General features: G+C 48.9%; 1 protein-coding gene across 4 annotated transcripts in view; it reads right to left on the bottom strand.

Annotated features, from left to right (window-relative positions):
* The window catches only part of SAG (S-antigen visual arrestin), a 36,875-nt gene extending 29,158 nt beyond the window's left edge, over positions 1 to 7,717 (bottom strand). For 2 of the 4 annotated variants that reach the window (XM_047773792.1, XM_047773793.1), the window contains exons 1-3: positions 7,437 to 7,714; positions 6,144 to 6,267; positions 2,078 to 2,138 (exon numbers count right to left, since the gene is read on the bottom strand). In XM_047773792.1, coding sequence (XP_047629748.1) covers positions 2,078 to 2,138; positions 6,144 to 6,218 — 136 coding nt within the window. In that variant the 5' untranslated portion in view covers positions 6,219 to 6,267; positions 7,437 to 7,714. Of the gene's footprint in view, positions 1 to 2,077; positions 2,139 to 6,143; positions 6,268 to 7,436 lie in introns of all 4 variants that reach the window. The other 2 variants (XM_047773794.1, XM_047773795.1) reach the window with 2 other exon arrangements.
* Positions 7,718 to 15,449: the final 7,732 nt, after the last annotated feature.

Genomic DNA, 15,449 nt, shown 5'->3' with positions numbered 1-15,449 from the left:
AAAAAAAAAAACCTATCCCTCTGTAGGCACACCCAACTGCCTCCCCAGACTATCCTTAGCCCCCCCGCAGCCACTATGTAGTCTTCCTTTTCTATAATGCTGCCATCTAGAGGATATTATATATCCTACTGTATAGAATCATACAGTATATGGCCTCTTGAGACTGGCTTTTTCCATTCATTAAAGCATCCTTGCAACCCACAAGCTTTTGCATGGATTGGTACTTCATCCTTTTTCACTGCTGAATAATATTTCAAGAAACAGATGTGCCCCAGCTTGTTTATCCTTACTCATCTCTTGAGGGACATTTCTGTTGTTGTTGTTGCTTTTTAGGGCCATGTCCTGAGGTCTATGGGAGATCCCAAGCTAGGGATTGAATCGGAGCTACAGCTGCCAGTCTACGCCTCAGCCACAGCAACGAAGGATCTGAGCCATGTCTGCGATCTACACCACAGCTCATGGCAAGGCTGGATCCCCAACCACTGAGCAAGGCCAGAGATTGAACCTGCATCCCCATGGATGCTAGTCAGTTTAGTTTCCACTGTGCCACAACGGGAACTCTCAGTTGAAAGACATTTTGATTCTTTCCAGTTTGGAGCTATTACAAATAAAGCTGCTACAAATAATCACATAAAGTTTTCATGTGGACGTAAGTTTTCATTTCTCTGGGATGCAATTGGTGGGTCATATGATAAGTATATTTTAGCTTTTAAAGAAACTGCCAAAGTATTTTCATTGAGTTGCTGTTCCTTTTACATTCCCAAGAGCAATGTATGACTGATCCAGTTTCTCAACATCTTCGCCAGCATTTGGTGTTATCACTATTTTTAATTTTAGCCATTCTGACAGGAACACAATGAAATTTCATGGTAGTTTTAACTGGCATTTCCCTAATGACTAATATTGTTCAACATTTTTCTTAACTTTTCTTTTTTCTTTTTTCTTTTTTTTTTTTTTTTTTGGTCTTTTATGCTTTTAGGGCCTCATCCACAACATATGGAGGTTCCCAGGCTAGGGGTTGAACTGGAGCTGTAGCTACCAGCCTACGCCACAGCTACAGCAATGCGAGATCCGAGCCGAGTCTGCGACCTACACCACAGCTCACGGCAACACTGGATCCTTAACCTGCTGAGTGAGGCCAGGGATTGAACCTGCAACCTCATGGTTCCTAGTTGGATTCGTTTCTGCTGTACCATGACAGGACCTCCTTAACTTTTCTTTTTTGAACATTTTTCTTTTTCTTTTTTCTTTTCTTTTCTTTTTTGTCTTTTTTAGGGCCGATCCCACAGCATATGGCGGTTCCCAGGCTAGGGGTCGAATCGGAGCTGCAGCTGCCAGCCTACACCACAACTACAGCAACCCGGGATTGGAGCCGCGTCTGAGACCTACACCACAGCTCATGGCAATGCCAGATCCTTAACCCACTGAGTGAGGCCAGGGATTGAACCTGCAACCTCATGGTTCCTAGTCAGATTCGTTTCCGCTGCACCACGACAGGAACTCCTAATTTTAATGATTTTTATTTTTTTCCATTATAGCTGGTTTACAGTGTTCTGTCAGTTTTCTACCCAGGTACACATACATATATACATTCTTTTTTCTCACAATATCCTGCTCCATCATAAGTGACCAGATATAGTTCCCAGTGCTATACAGCAGGATCTCATTGCTTATCCATTCCAAAGGCCATAGTTTGCATCTATTAACCCCAAATTCCCAGTCCATCCCACTCCCTCCTCCTCCCCCTTGGCAAACACAAGTCTGTTCTCCGAGTCCATGAGTTTCTTTTCTGTGGAAAGGTTCATTTGTGCCGTATATTTGATTCCAGATATGTGATCTCATATGGTGTTTGTCTTTCTCTTTCTGACTGACTTCAGTCAGTATGAGAGTTTGTAGTTCCATCCATGTTGCTGCAAATGGCATTATTTTGTTCCTTTTTTATGGCTGAGTAGTATTCCATTGTGTATAAATACCACATCTTCTTAAGCCAGTCGTAAAGTCAGTATTTTAAAACACAAAACTAGCGATTGTCAGATGTCTTAAACCAGCATTAACACTCACTCCAAACTCAACTTACCCACGGGCTCCACTTGGTCGACATGGTCTATATAGTCTCTCTTCCCCAGGTAGATGGTCACCTGTGGGAAGAACAGGTCTGGTTTCTAAACGGCCAAAGAACACCAACGTGTTCATGTTAAAATCACCAACGATGGAAATAGTTCGACTAATCTTGGATGAGGAGCCCCTGGCTCTGTGCCTCATCCATCACCTCTCTCCCTTCTTGGATGTAGGAAGAGACAATGGATTGCAGGCAAGGTGTGATCTTTCCTCAACATCATAAACTGCTCCAAGAAATTCTTCCCACCCCTTTGGATAGGCCCTGTTCTCCCCACCTTTTCCCATCAAGCCCAGGTCTGATACCAAACAGGTAAACTTATTGAATTAATTGATGATATTGAGTGGGAAGTTAGACCAATGCAAATGAGGCTCCCCCTCCATCTGCATGCTGAGCCTTTTCTTTCTAGCTGTGAATGAAAGGTTTCTCCTCCTTGGTAGAAGAATTTCAGGACTGAGCAAAGAGGGAGATGTCCTGAAATCCTATCAGGCGAACGTCTCTGCAGATAAACCCAAACCCCTGCCCTGGAGAAGGGGGGACGGGGTCCTGGTCTCTGCAGATAAACCCAAACCCCTGCCCTGGAGAAGGGGGGACGGGGTCCTGGTCTCTGCAGATAAACCCAAACCCCTGCCCTGGAGAAGGGGGGACGGGGTCCTGGGTGGGGAGGGAAGACCATGACTTCAAAGTCCCCAGCAGCAAAGGTCTCTTTACCACGTAGGCCCTTGGTGGGAGAGCATGGGCTGGGTTCACTGCCACTCACCACTTTAACTCAGGGCACCACGAGTGCCTTGACGGTAAGAATTCTTCACTCATCGTTCAGCTATCCCAATATCTAGTACGGTGTCTGGTACACACAGGAATTTAATCATCGGGAGTTCCCGTCGTGGTGCAGTGGTTAACGAATCTGACTAGGAACCATGAGGTTGTGGGTTCGATCCCTGGCCTTGCTCAGTGGGTTAAGGATCCAGTGTTGCCATGAGCTGTGGTGTAGGTCGCAGACGTGGTTCGGATCTCGCATTGCTGTGGCTGTGGTGTAGGCCGGCTGCTACAGCTCCGATTCGACCCCTAGCCTGGGAACCTCCATATGCTGCGGGTGCGGCCCTCAAAAGACAAAAAGACAAAAAAAAAAAAAAAGAAAAAGAAAGAATTTAATCATCATTTGCTAAGTGCACCAATGAGTGAGTCCATGGACCCTGGCTAGTCCCCTTCTTCCCTAAGCCTCTTAAATTCATAAATTCGTATTTTTATTTCCATAAACACTCAAAATAATTTTTGTCAGCATGAAACCGTCTTTATCCACCCCTTCATTGCAGGATCCTGGAGTGACTCTCTATGGCCTCCAGGCTATTTGTATTATTGCTGTTGGAGGACCTGGAGGACAGCATAACCAGGTGACTGGGACAAGGGTTGGGGTTTGATGGTGAAAGGAGGCTTTCTAGGCAAAAAAAGTCAGTGTGTACAAAGCCTAGAGCCGAGAGGATGCTTCCAGAACTGCCGGGGGTTTCGTCGGCAGGTGAAGGGCCACCAAAAGGATGGCAGACAGGGTCTTTCAGGACTTGACCCTAAAGAGTTTGGGAGGATGAGGAAGCAACGGAAGCGGGATGAAAGGCCTGCATCCAGTGTCGTTTAGTGCTTGTCATGGATCAGGTATCAAGCTAAGCACACTGACCACATGGCTTCATTTAACCCTCACAACTACTCTATGAGTTAGCTTTAAGCCCATTTTATAGAGGAGACCACAGAGGCTTTGGTTGCATTGGCAGCAGATGGAGAAGGCACTGGTGAGGGCAAAGCTGGTAGTGGGTGGGAGGGAAAAGGAAGAGAACAGGTCTTCTTTTCCAAGCTTTGGCTGTGAAGAAAGGAGAGCTAGAAAGGGGACGGGTCACGGGGAGCTGGCTGTTCTTGTTGCTGTTGCTGGGTTGCTTTTTGGGGGGCCCACATCTGCAACATGCGGAAGTTCCCAGGCCAGGAATCGAACCTGTGCCATAACAGTAACCAGAGCTACAGTACACAGCAACAGATCTTTAGCCTGTTGAGCTGATCCCTGATAAGGAACTCCTGTTGTTGCTGCTTTTAAGATGCATGAAGTGGGTACTTCTTTTCTTTTCTTTTATTTTTTTTTATTTTTTTTATTATTTTGTTGTTGTTGTTGTTGTTGTTGCTATTTCTTGGGTCGCTCCCGCGGCATATGGAGGTTCCCAGGCTAGGGGTTGAATCGGAGCTGTAGCCACCGGCCTACACCAGAGCCACAGCAACTCGGTATCCGAGCCGCGTCTGCAACCTACACCACAGCTCACGGCAACGCTGGATTGTTAACCCACTGAGCAAGGGCAGGGACCGAACCCGCAACCTCATGGTTCCTAGTCGGATTCGTCAACCACTGCGCCACGACGGGAACTCCCTCTTTTCTTTTTTTCTTTCTTTCACTTTTTAGGGCTACTTCTTACTTTTCTAATGTGGCTACTAGAAGATTTAAAATTAGATGTGCAGCTTGCATTGCATGGTGTTGGCTTAGGATGTCGGCCTCTATGAAGCCACTGAGTGGCATGAGGAGACCCCAACCATACAGGTTGGGTCTCTCAGGCCAGGAAGTTCATGGGTACATCTTTTCTCGCTCTTTTTTTTTTTAATTTTAGGACTGCTCCTGTAGCATATGAAGCTTCCCAGGGTAGGGGTCAAATCAGAGCTGCAGCTGCCAGCCTACACCACAGCCACAGCAACATGGAATCTGAGCCACATCTGCAACCTACACCATGGCTCTTGGCAACGATCCTTAACCCACTGAGCAAGGCAAAGGATCGAACCCATGTCCTCATGGATACTCGTCAGGTTCTTTTTTCTTTTTGTCTTTTTGCCATTTCTTGGGCCACTCCTGGGGCATGTGGAGGTTCCCAGGCTAGGGGTCTAATCGGAGCTGTAGCTGCCGGTCTACACCAGAGCCACAGCAACGCGGGATCCGAGCCGCGTCTGTGACCTACACCACAGCTCACGGCAACGCCGGATTGTTAACCCACTGAGCAAGGGCAGGGATCGAACCCGCAACGTCATAGTTCCTAGTTGGATTCGTTAACCACTGCGTCACGACAGGAACTCCACTCGTCAGGTTCTTAACCTGCTGAGAATGGGAACTCCCCAAGCACACATCTAGACCACCTAATATGCCCTGATGGAGCCAACAGTGGCAACCTCTCTGCCAAGTACATGGGGTGTCAGTATGGGTGGCTGTGCAGCCACAGTGCAGAGTGACAGAAAGGGAGCAGCAGGAGATGCTCTCTTATCCAGCGGCCCTGGAGGCCCTGCCAGGTTTGAGGGCATCGTGGCTGGACTGGGAGACAGAGGGGGAGAGTTGTATTGATCCAGCATCAGGGCTTTCTCCAGCCAGCTAGACGATAGGAGATGAAAGGAAAAAGGCCCCAGCGAGTTACAGGTGTTGACAAAACAATGTCTGAAATGGTAAGCCAGGAGTTCCCACTGTGGCTCAGCAGAAATGAATACGACTAGTATCCACAAGAATGCAGGTTCGATCCCTGGCCTTGCTCAGTGGGTTAAAGGATCTGGTGTTGCCAAGAGCTGAGGTATGGGTCGCAGACACAGCTCAAATGCTGAGTTGCTGTGTTTGTGGCATAGGCCGGCAGCTTGAGCGCCAACTCGACCCCTAGCCTGGGAACCTCCATATGCTGCAGCGGCTCTAAAAAGTAAAAAAAAAAAAAAAAAAAAAAAGAAAGAAAGAAAGAAAAGAAATGGTGTCTTGGGCTCAAGGCTAGGAAAAGAAGTAAAATTGGAGGTGAGGGGCTGGGGGCTGAGAGATTAGGAAAATTAAGGGTTTGGGGACTAAAGTCTGGTTGAGATTGGAGAGAAATTATATTTCTGCGATTCACTCATTAATTTATATCTCATTTATCATCCATCTCAGAGACCGAAAACAGACAGCATCCATTAACTTAACAAAGTTTTGGAATCGATGTCTATTCAAAAAACTCCTTTAAAAAATTATTACCGTCAAGCTCCTCAGCTCGGTACCACCTACCGATTTGTCCCGGGAGGTCTTCTTGAAGATGACGTGGTTTGGGGTAGACTTACTGGCCTGCACGTTGGCTGCCATGGTATCTGGCAGTTTCTCCCACCTTGGGATGTGCGTCAGGTGTTCGAGGCTGGGGGAAGGTAAAATCAGGCTGAATACAATGTCAAGAATGTTCTGGAAATAAAACCTGCTGGTGAAATGCCATCTGTCCATCAGACATTTCCTTCTACCTGCCTCCATATCCATGTTTGACTAAAAAGGCCTTTGTCTGGTTTGTATTTTACTATGGTGTGTGTGTTTTTGTTTTTGGTTTTTTTTTGGGGGGGGGCTTTTTAGGGCCACACCCACAGCATATGGAGGTTCCCAGGCTAGGGGGCGAATTGCAGCTGCAGCTGCCGGCCTACACCACAGCCACAGCAACATCAGATCCAACCCGAGTCTGCAACCTACGCCACAGCTCACAGCCACGCCAGATCCTTAACCCACTGAGCAAGGCCAGGGACCGAACCCTCAACCTCATGGTTCCTAGTTGGATTCATTTCTGCTATGCCACAGTGGGAACTCCACAGTGTGCTTTTTTTTTTTAAGGTGTTTTATTTTTCTTGATGAGCCTTGAATATTTCTTAGTAAACCTCATCAGGAAATCCAGATAGATTCCAACGAGAAAGTTTTACTTTCTGACTCTTAGGATCTCACGTGAAGCCAGATTGAATTTAGAGTTCCCACTGTGGCACAATGGGATTGGCGGCATCTCCGCAGTGCCAGGACACAGGTTCCATTCCTGGCCTGGCGCACTGGGTTAAAGGACCCGGCGTTACCATAGCTGCGGTGTAGGTTGCAGCTGTGGCTCGGATCTGATCCCTGGCCTGGGAATGCCATAGACCAAGGGGTGGCCAGAAGGGGGAAAAAAAAAAAGCTAGATTGAATTTAAAATTCTACCATGACAATGTATAATGGCAATTAAAACAGAAAAAGTTCCTGCAAACCATAACGTAACCACATCACAAACATCATTTGAAAAATATATTAAATTCCCCAAAGTTCATTTGGCAATCTTACTAAGCAGTGCTTTCCTGTGGCTACTCTGATCGCTCCCCAGGGGGAGGCCCCCTGAGTTGTCTGAACTCAGTGCATTTCGAGTTTCCTTAACAAGAAACTGTGTAGAAGAGGTGAAACTGGGACAGACTGACGACACGAAAAGGCCAGTCGTCCTGCCCTGCGTTTGCCCCTGCCCCCCGCGCCTGCCCCCCACACCTGTCCCGAGTTTCTGCAAAGGCTTATGGGAGGGTGGTCACGTACCTGGTGCCACCAACCGGGATGGGCTCAGGGTGCCAGGACAGAGGTTGGTGAGCAAGCAGCCAGCCCTGCTGTCTGACCAGATGACCCTAGGCAGGCCGGGCTGATGTGTGCGGGGAATTTGTAGGAATCTGGAGACGGTGCCCCCCCAGGTCTCAATGTCTAGAAGCCAAATCCCATTTAAGGAGCAGAGTGGCAAATTGGATTAGTGCTGAGACGGGGAAACGGTGGTTTCAGCAGTTCTTGGCATTAGGCGGCCTCCCAGTCTCCCTCCTGAGGGGCTCACGGTGCAGGCGCCATCGGGCTTGAGGAGGCAAGGCTTGGGGGAGGGATGACAGCTAAATGAAAGCTACTTTTTATCTTAACCCACTTCGGGTTCTGGAAATAGACTGCTTATCCCTCTACTCCCAGTATCGCCAGGAGAAGGGATTTTGAGAGCTCCACAAACTTGATTAAACCCAGCAGGCAGCTAATCCAACCTTGGGGGTGGGGATATAATCGCGAAGGTCAAGGAGCAATGTCAACCTCGAGGTGAATCCCGGTGTCATGCAAGCCACCTAGCCACGGTCTGCTCCTCCACCCGCGTCCTGGTGATTGTGTCACTGGTCCTGTCAGCGTGTCCCCAGAGTCCCTGGAATCTGTTCAGCCTTCCCATACCCAGCACCTTCTCTTTTTTTTTTTTTTTTTTGCTTTTTAGGGCCTCACCTGAGGCACATGGAGCTTCCCAGGCTAGGGGTCAAATTGGAGCTGTAGCTGCTGGCCTACACCAAAGCCACAGCAACACAGGAGTTGCATCTGCGACTTACACCATATTGCTCATGGCAATGCTGGATCCTTAACCCTGAGCGAGGCCAGGGATCGAACCTGTGTCTTCATGGATGCCAGTCAGATTCCTTTCTCCTGAGCCACGGAACTCCCCCAGCACCTCCTCGAGTCCACGCCGCCCCTCGGCTTCCAGGACAATGGCGTCTCCCGCTGTCTACATCCTTCTCTGCGCTGCAGAGGGGCCTTCCACGTCCTGAGCCGTCACCCTCCTGTTCAGCATCTCCTGCCGCGAGACGGGCACAGATCTTTAGAGCCACACGCTCCAGCCTCTGCCCACATCCCACACTGAACTCCCACTATTGTTTTTGCCCAGAATAATCCTCTTCTCCCTTCCTCCTTGACTCCCTTCCGGTTCCGGCTCAAGAGTCATGTCCCCAGGGGAGCCCTCCCCAGCCCCCCAGGGTGGGTTGGAGGCACTCTCGCCGTTGAAGCTTGCGTGGGAGATTATTTTTCAGTCTCTCATCCCAGACTTGACTGTAGGTTCCTCGAGGTCAGGGACCCATGTGGTTCGGCTGGCCTCACCTCTGTATTCCAGTGCCCAGAATACCCAGGGAATGGATGCATAATAAAATAATAAAAAATAATAAAATAATAAAATTTCTAAAGGAGAAAGGTTTTTTTTTTTTTTTTAAATGGAGGAATGCCAGCTAATACAGGTAAAAGGAATGATGGAATTAGAAAAACGTCATTTGACAAACTCTAATAGTGTTAATCATGTCCTTTTATTTTCTGTAATTCTGATGTGATGACATCTGGGGCTCTGCTGCCATCCCAGGCCCAGCTCTTTCCGGGAGGCAGTAAATGATGGTCTTTCACATGCAAATCAACGACCTCAGAGCCCAGACACCCCAAGGCCTCCTTCCCTCCTCTGTTGGACTCTCACACTCTGAGCCACCACTGTGCTGCTGTCCTAATCCCCCTGGGACCAGATATCAGACAGCTGGAGATAACCCCTGCACCCCTGCTGAAATAAATAGCCAATCTTAAGCCTACTTCTCCTGTCTCACCAGTTCTTTCCCATGGAAACCACAAAAAGGCTCTTGCCCCTGTTTGCTCCTTGGCCCTTCTAACCCCCTTACTGGCCCCAGTGCTTCCCTGTGCCACTCTTGGGGAACTGTAACAACCTATCGTTGCAATAGCAATTGTCTCCATTGATCTGTTGGCCTCATCATATCTCAGTAACAGTAAAACTTACTTTTTTTTTGTCTTTTTGCCTTTTCTTGGGCCACTCCTGCTGCATATGGAAGTTCCCAGGCTAGGGGCAGAATCGGAGCTGCAGCCGCCGGCCTACACCAGAGCCACAGCAACTCAGGATCTGAGCCGCGTCTGTGACCTACACCACAGCTCACGGCAACACCGGATCCTTAACCCACTGACCAAGGCCAGGGACCGAACCTGCAACCTCATGGTTCCTAGTCAGATTCGTTAACCACTGCGCCACGACGGGAACTCTGTAAAACTTATGTTTTAACCCTGACTCAGACTAAGAAGAATCACTGGTGCCGCAAACCATTAGATGAAGAGTTGAAGAGGAAATGGCTGTTCCTATGCCCCCAAATGATGCCATACAGATCATGACTCATCACGAGGTACAAAACTAACCATACAGCAGCAGACCAAGCACAGTCCAATGTCAATCTCAGCATCAGCAATGGTGTCAACCAGATGGGATATGTCACTTGCAGTAGCTGCCCGCCATCAAGCCTTTAGGCATCACTTTTAGTTTGTAGGAAATACAAGGAATAGAGGAACAAGCTAAATGACACGAAAGGTACCAGATGAATACAGAAAGTGGCTGGTGACCTTCATAAGTCAATGCACCAGATCTTTTAGACACCTGAGGGTCTCAGCATCCAGACGTGCTGTGTAGTTTTAGTGGGGTAATAGGATGTACGGGGCATGGTGGATCTACTGGGAGAATCTGAATGTGGGCTAATAAGGTATCTGGAATTTGTCATTTCTGACAGGTAGGGTGGGAGTTATTGCACTAGGAAGGCGAGTCTGCGACTGAACGAAGAAGGTCCTCAGATGGTACGTGAGTATGATCACATTTTGCAAACACACTAGGCTATGTGTGGACATATGTGCACACACGTGTCTTCATACCCATTCCATGCATAGTCTTTGAGGGTATGTGCCAAGGAGCTGACACTGGTGGTCTGCGTGAAGGGATTTTTTTTTTTTAATGGCCACACCCACAGTTCCTGGGCCAGGGACTGAATGTGAGCGACAGCTTCAACCTAGGCCACACTGCCTTAACGCGGGGCCCTTAAGCCACTGTGCTGGGCTAGGGACTGAACCCGCCCCTCTGCAGCAACCCGAGCCGCTGGGGCCAGATTGCTAACCCACTACACCACAACGGGAACTCCTCAGGTTTTGTTTTTAAGAAATCTTCTCTTGTCTGCTAAAAATACAATGGGGAGAAATGAGAGAAATAGGGACACCGCTGTGAGTTTTTTCCCCAGAACTAAATGTATTCAGTACATAGGATTGCTCTTTATTCTGAGGTTATGAGGTTCTAAATTTTGGAATATTAAAATTATCCTTCTTCTTCCCAATCTTTGAGGCACACTTTACATACACCCAAATTTACCCACTTTAAGTGCACAGTTTGATGAGTTTAACCACCACGATGCCCCGGACACATCAGGCTCATCATTCCTAAAAGTTCCCGGGCACCCATTTCAGTCAACTCCCCAAACTAGGTAATTATTGATTTGCCTTCTGCTATTAGTTTTGCATTTTCTAGAACTGGTTAGGACTTTCTAGCCTACAGAGCAAAGTGGGAATAATTTAATAAACACTCACATAGTCAACATCAAGATTATTGCACTGCATGTGCTCATCTATCTCAAAGGCCTTTTTCCTTTTGAATCATGTGAAAGTAAATTGCAGGAGTTGCTGTCATGGCTCAGCGGTTGACGAACCCAACTCGCATCCATGAGGATGCGGGTTCGATCCCTGGCCTCGACCAGTGGGTTGCCGTGAGCTGTGGTGTAGGTCGCAGATGCAGCTTGGATTGTGTGTTGCTGTGGCTGTGGTGTAGGCCGGTGGCAAGTGCTCCGATTCAACCCTTAGCCTGGGAACCTCCATATGCCGTGGGTGTGGCCCTAAAGAGACAAAAAAAAAAAAAAAAGTAAACTGCAGACATCAATGACACTTTACCCATAAATATTTTAGAATGCAGATGCTAAGCATAAGGACAAAATGTCCTTCCTTCTGTAAAATAAAAGATGAGTGCAGATGGTAGTTTAGGGAAAAAATCCTTACTCGGCCAAAATAAAAAGTTGTCTACCTCTTTCTACCATTATTCTTTTTCCTTTTCTTTTTGGCAGTGCCCAAGGCATGCGCAAGTTCCCAGGCCAAGGGTCACACCTGTGTCACAGCAGCAGTAACGCCAGATCCGCAGCACACCGAGCTGTCAGAGAAACCCGCTTTCCGCAGTTCTGTTGGAAATTTACTAGTGTACGGGATCCCACAGTCTGGGAACCACTGGCTCTACACTCCTTTGCTCTGGGTGGGCGTCTGGAGAGCAGCAGCCACAAACCCTGTGTTTCACCTCCCGATACCAAATGCAGTTCCAGCTCCTGGGGGTGGCAGGGGAGGGTGTGCAGCTAAGAAGCTTAGGGGCTTTGGGACTAGGTTATCGTCTTAGCGGTTTATTAGGGCACGCACAGGAGGAAAACTGGTTCACTCTAACCATCAACTACAAAATGAAACCCTTGTGTCCTCATTGCCTTAGTTTTAGTGAAGCATAGCACTCGGTAAGTTTGAGGCAGCAGTTTTTTATGAAGATTGCCAGGGCATCAGAGCTTTAAAAAGCCACCCCGATTCCAACATGGACCACTTAGTCAACTGGCCTTAAAACTAGAGGGCTGTTGGGAGTTGCCTCTGTGGCTCAGCGGAAACAAACCTGACTAGCATCCAAGAGGACGCAGGTTTGACCCCTGGCCTCACTCAGGGGATTAGGGTTAAGGATCCGGCATTGGCGTGAGTTGTGGTGTAGACCAGCAGCTGTTGTTCTGATTTGACCCCTTGCCTGGGAACCTCCATATGCTGTGGATGCAGCCCTAAAAAGACAAAAAAGGGGGGAGAAGTGCTGTTGTTATGGGTTGGGTTGGCTAATATCTGAAATAATAAATGGAACCCCATGGGCAGAGACCCTTGAAAACCCTTGAGTCTACATTCCATCCCTTGCTATGATCTCCTCTACAACACCCACAGGAATTGGTTGCATGCCTCCAGGGGCAGGGAAATCACTACTACTTTTCTTTGAAACAGCGTGAGAAAATTTCTCGTTAGGGCGGAAATGAACCTCCCTTCTAATTCTCTGCATTGCTGGGAGTTAATCCAGTCTTCCCCACGTGTCAGTCTTTCATGATTAGAACACAGATGCTCAAACTTCATGGGCAGTGGAACCCTCTCACCAGTGGGGTCTGAACCCCAGAAAGGTTTCAAATGCCTGTCTTGAGACATGGTGCTGAGAATGGTACTTAATGCTCCAGGTTTCTCTGCAACAGCAGCAAGTTGTACAAACAGCCCAAGACTGGAGTCCTGGACCTTGCGGCCCGCTGACGAATCCACTGGGATCTTGAGAAATGAGCTTGGCCTCCCTGCTGCTTCCTATCCTCCGTCTGCAGAAGTCACGCCCATGACCTGCCCTGCCCTGCCCTGCCCTGCTCTGTAGGGACAGGGGGATGTAGCAAGTGGGCAGGCAAGCCCGTGAAAAGGAGCCTGATGGACTTTCTTTCATCCTCTCTGAGGTGAGGATGCTTCTTCATCCTCTGGTCCTGCCCATGTGCCCCAACACCAGAGGGGCTTCAGCGGCAAAGCGAATTTGGAGCAGACTGCAAATTGAGCTGCTGTCTCCTGAGGCTGAGCAAAATCAGGGAGACGCTTTGCAGAAAGGTCCGTTACAGACAATGTTTGCGCCCCCCCCAGTGGAAGCCCATTTAGCTCCCAATATGACAGTATTTGGAGGTGGAGCCTTAGAATGAGGTCACAGGTGTAGCTCCCAGGAGCTCCACTCTCTCTGTGCACAAGCAAGTGCAGGTCGTGAGCCCAGCACTTAGGGCAGAGAGGCCTGGGGGCGAAACCCCAGCCCCTGGAAGTGGAGGCATCTCTTGTTGTCTGAGCCATTCAGCCTGCAGTCTTTTGTTATGCAGCCCAAGCTGACCAAGACAAGGGCCCATGCTTTTCTAGACACATCGACTGTTAGAGATCAAAAGCTTGGGGGGGGGGAAGACACTAATCCAGTTAAGAAATACTCTTTTTTTTTGGGGGGGGGGTGTCTTTTTAGGGCCATATTTGTGGCATATGGAGGTTTCCAGGCTAGGGGCTGGATGGGAGCTGCAGCTACCAGCCTACACCACAGCCACAGCAATGCCAGATGCAAGCTGTGTCTGCAACCTACACCACAGCTCACGGCAACAGCGGATCCTTAACCCACTGAGCGAGGCTAGGGATCGAACCTGCGTCCTCATGGATGCTAGTCAGATTCGTTTCTGCTGAGTCATGAAAGGAGCTCCAACAAATACTCTCTTGTGTTGAAACTAGATAGTGGTGGTTTTTGTTCAACACTGTGGATGCACTAAATGGCACTGAACTGTACAGAACAATAGTTCTATGAAACAATATTTACCAAGTGGTTGAACCTGACATTTAGAAACTACTCTCCCTTCCTCTTCCTCCAGCTGGCTATGATCCACTTGTTCTCTTCCTGCTGATCCGATCCTACGAAATAAAGCCCCGAGTGCTCACCCTGGGCCAAGCACCACAGCAACGCTTCAGGGAGCTTCCTACCTAGAAACCAGACTAGCCATCGCCTCGCGGGCCTGGCTCACAGGCATACCAACCTATCGCCTTTCCTAAGTCCATTTCTCTGGAAAAACGACGGCCAAACCCCAAGTCCCTGCTCTCTTCTTCAGGTCTCGGGGTCGGAGCAAACCCAGAGCCTGGCACACACAACCTGTGGGGCTGATGTTCACTGGGGCACAAACCTATGGCTTTTTTACAGAAGAAAAGTCAACCCAAGCCAGCGTGGGACATTTAAAAAACCAGCAAGAGGTGTGGTTTTAGAAGAAGAGATTTGAGAGGCAGAGAAGAGAATGCAGACCTCTCTGCGGACAACTGCCAGAACCGCCGCCCTGACGCCTGGTCTTGTTCCCACTGCTGGGCAGCGCCGCTCAGAGGCAGGGCTGGCTGCCCTGCCATCTGCTCTAGCCAACAATAGGGTGAACCAAGCCACCAGGCAGAGGGGGACAAGTGCTGGCACAGATGCTTGCCTTCTTGCTGCATCATCCTTGCTGCATGTGCTTAGGGCACATCAAAGCCAGACCGGACCAGACCACCCTCTGCCATTTATTCTAAACCCAGCAGGCTGGGCCCACGCACACAGCCGGGAGAAATAATGGCTGTTTCAAACCATTACACTTCATGGCATTTGTTATACAGCAAAAGCTAACTGGATCCTGATTTAAACAAGCCAATCAGAAAAAGCACATTGTTAAAACCACCAGGAAAACTTGACCCTGGCCTGGATAGCAGACGTCCACTGGGTCACTTAACCCCACAAGATGAAATCATGGCACAGGCTGATTTATGGGAAAGATGACATGCCTGCAGTCCATTGTCAAATACCCTGGCAAAATTGCAGGGGCAGGTAGGTGCACAGGGACCGGGCTCACCAGCCTTCCTCTGTGCCCTTGGCTTCTAGGATGTGGATGTTCTCACAGTGCCTTCCAGTCAGGGTTGAAGGTATGAGGGCAGCATGGCCCCTGTAAGAGTCACAGAGGAGAGTGGCTCAGCGGAAACCCATCTGGCTAGCATCCATGAGAGCTCAAGTTCAATCCCTGGCCTTGCTCAGCGGGTTAATGATCCAGCGTTGCCTTGAGCTGTGGTATAGGCTGCAAATGCAGCTTGGATCCCATGTTTCTGTGGCTGTGGTGTACACCAGTGGCTACAGCTGATTTGACCCCTAGCCTGGGAACCTCCGTATGCCATGGGTGCCGCCCTAAAATGACAAAAAATAAAAATAAAGAGGATGTGGAGTGGACATGGGAGAGCTCAGGAGCGCAGACAGGAGTCAGTGGGGCTGAGAGCCAGCGCCCCCTAGGGGAGGGAGGCAAGAATCATCTGGATCCAAGTCCAATCTTTTACCGACATGTCCCACTCACCCTGTTTCTACAGAAT

Source organism: Phacochoerus africanus, chromosome 3 (assembly GCF_016906955.1).
Source record: "Phacochoerus africanus isolate WHEZ1 chromosome 3, ROS_Pafr_v1, whole genome shotgun sequence".
NCBI lineage: Eukaryota > Metazoa > Chordata > Mammalia > Artiodactyla > Suidae > Phacochoerus > Phacochoerus africanus.
The sequence above is the reverse complement of the archived record's forward strand: the minus strand, read 5'-3'. Positions and strand labels throughout refer to the sequence as shown.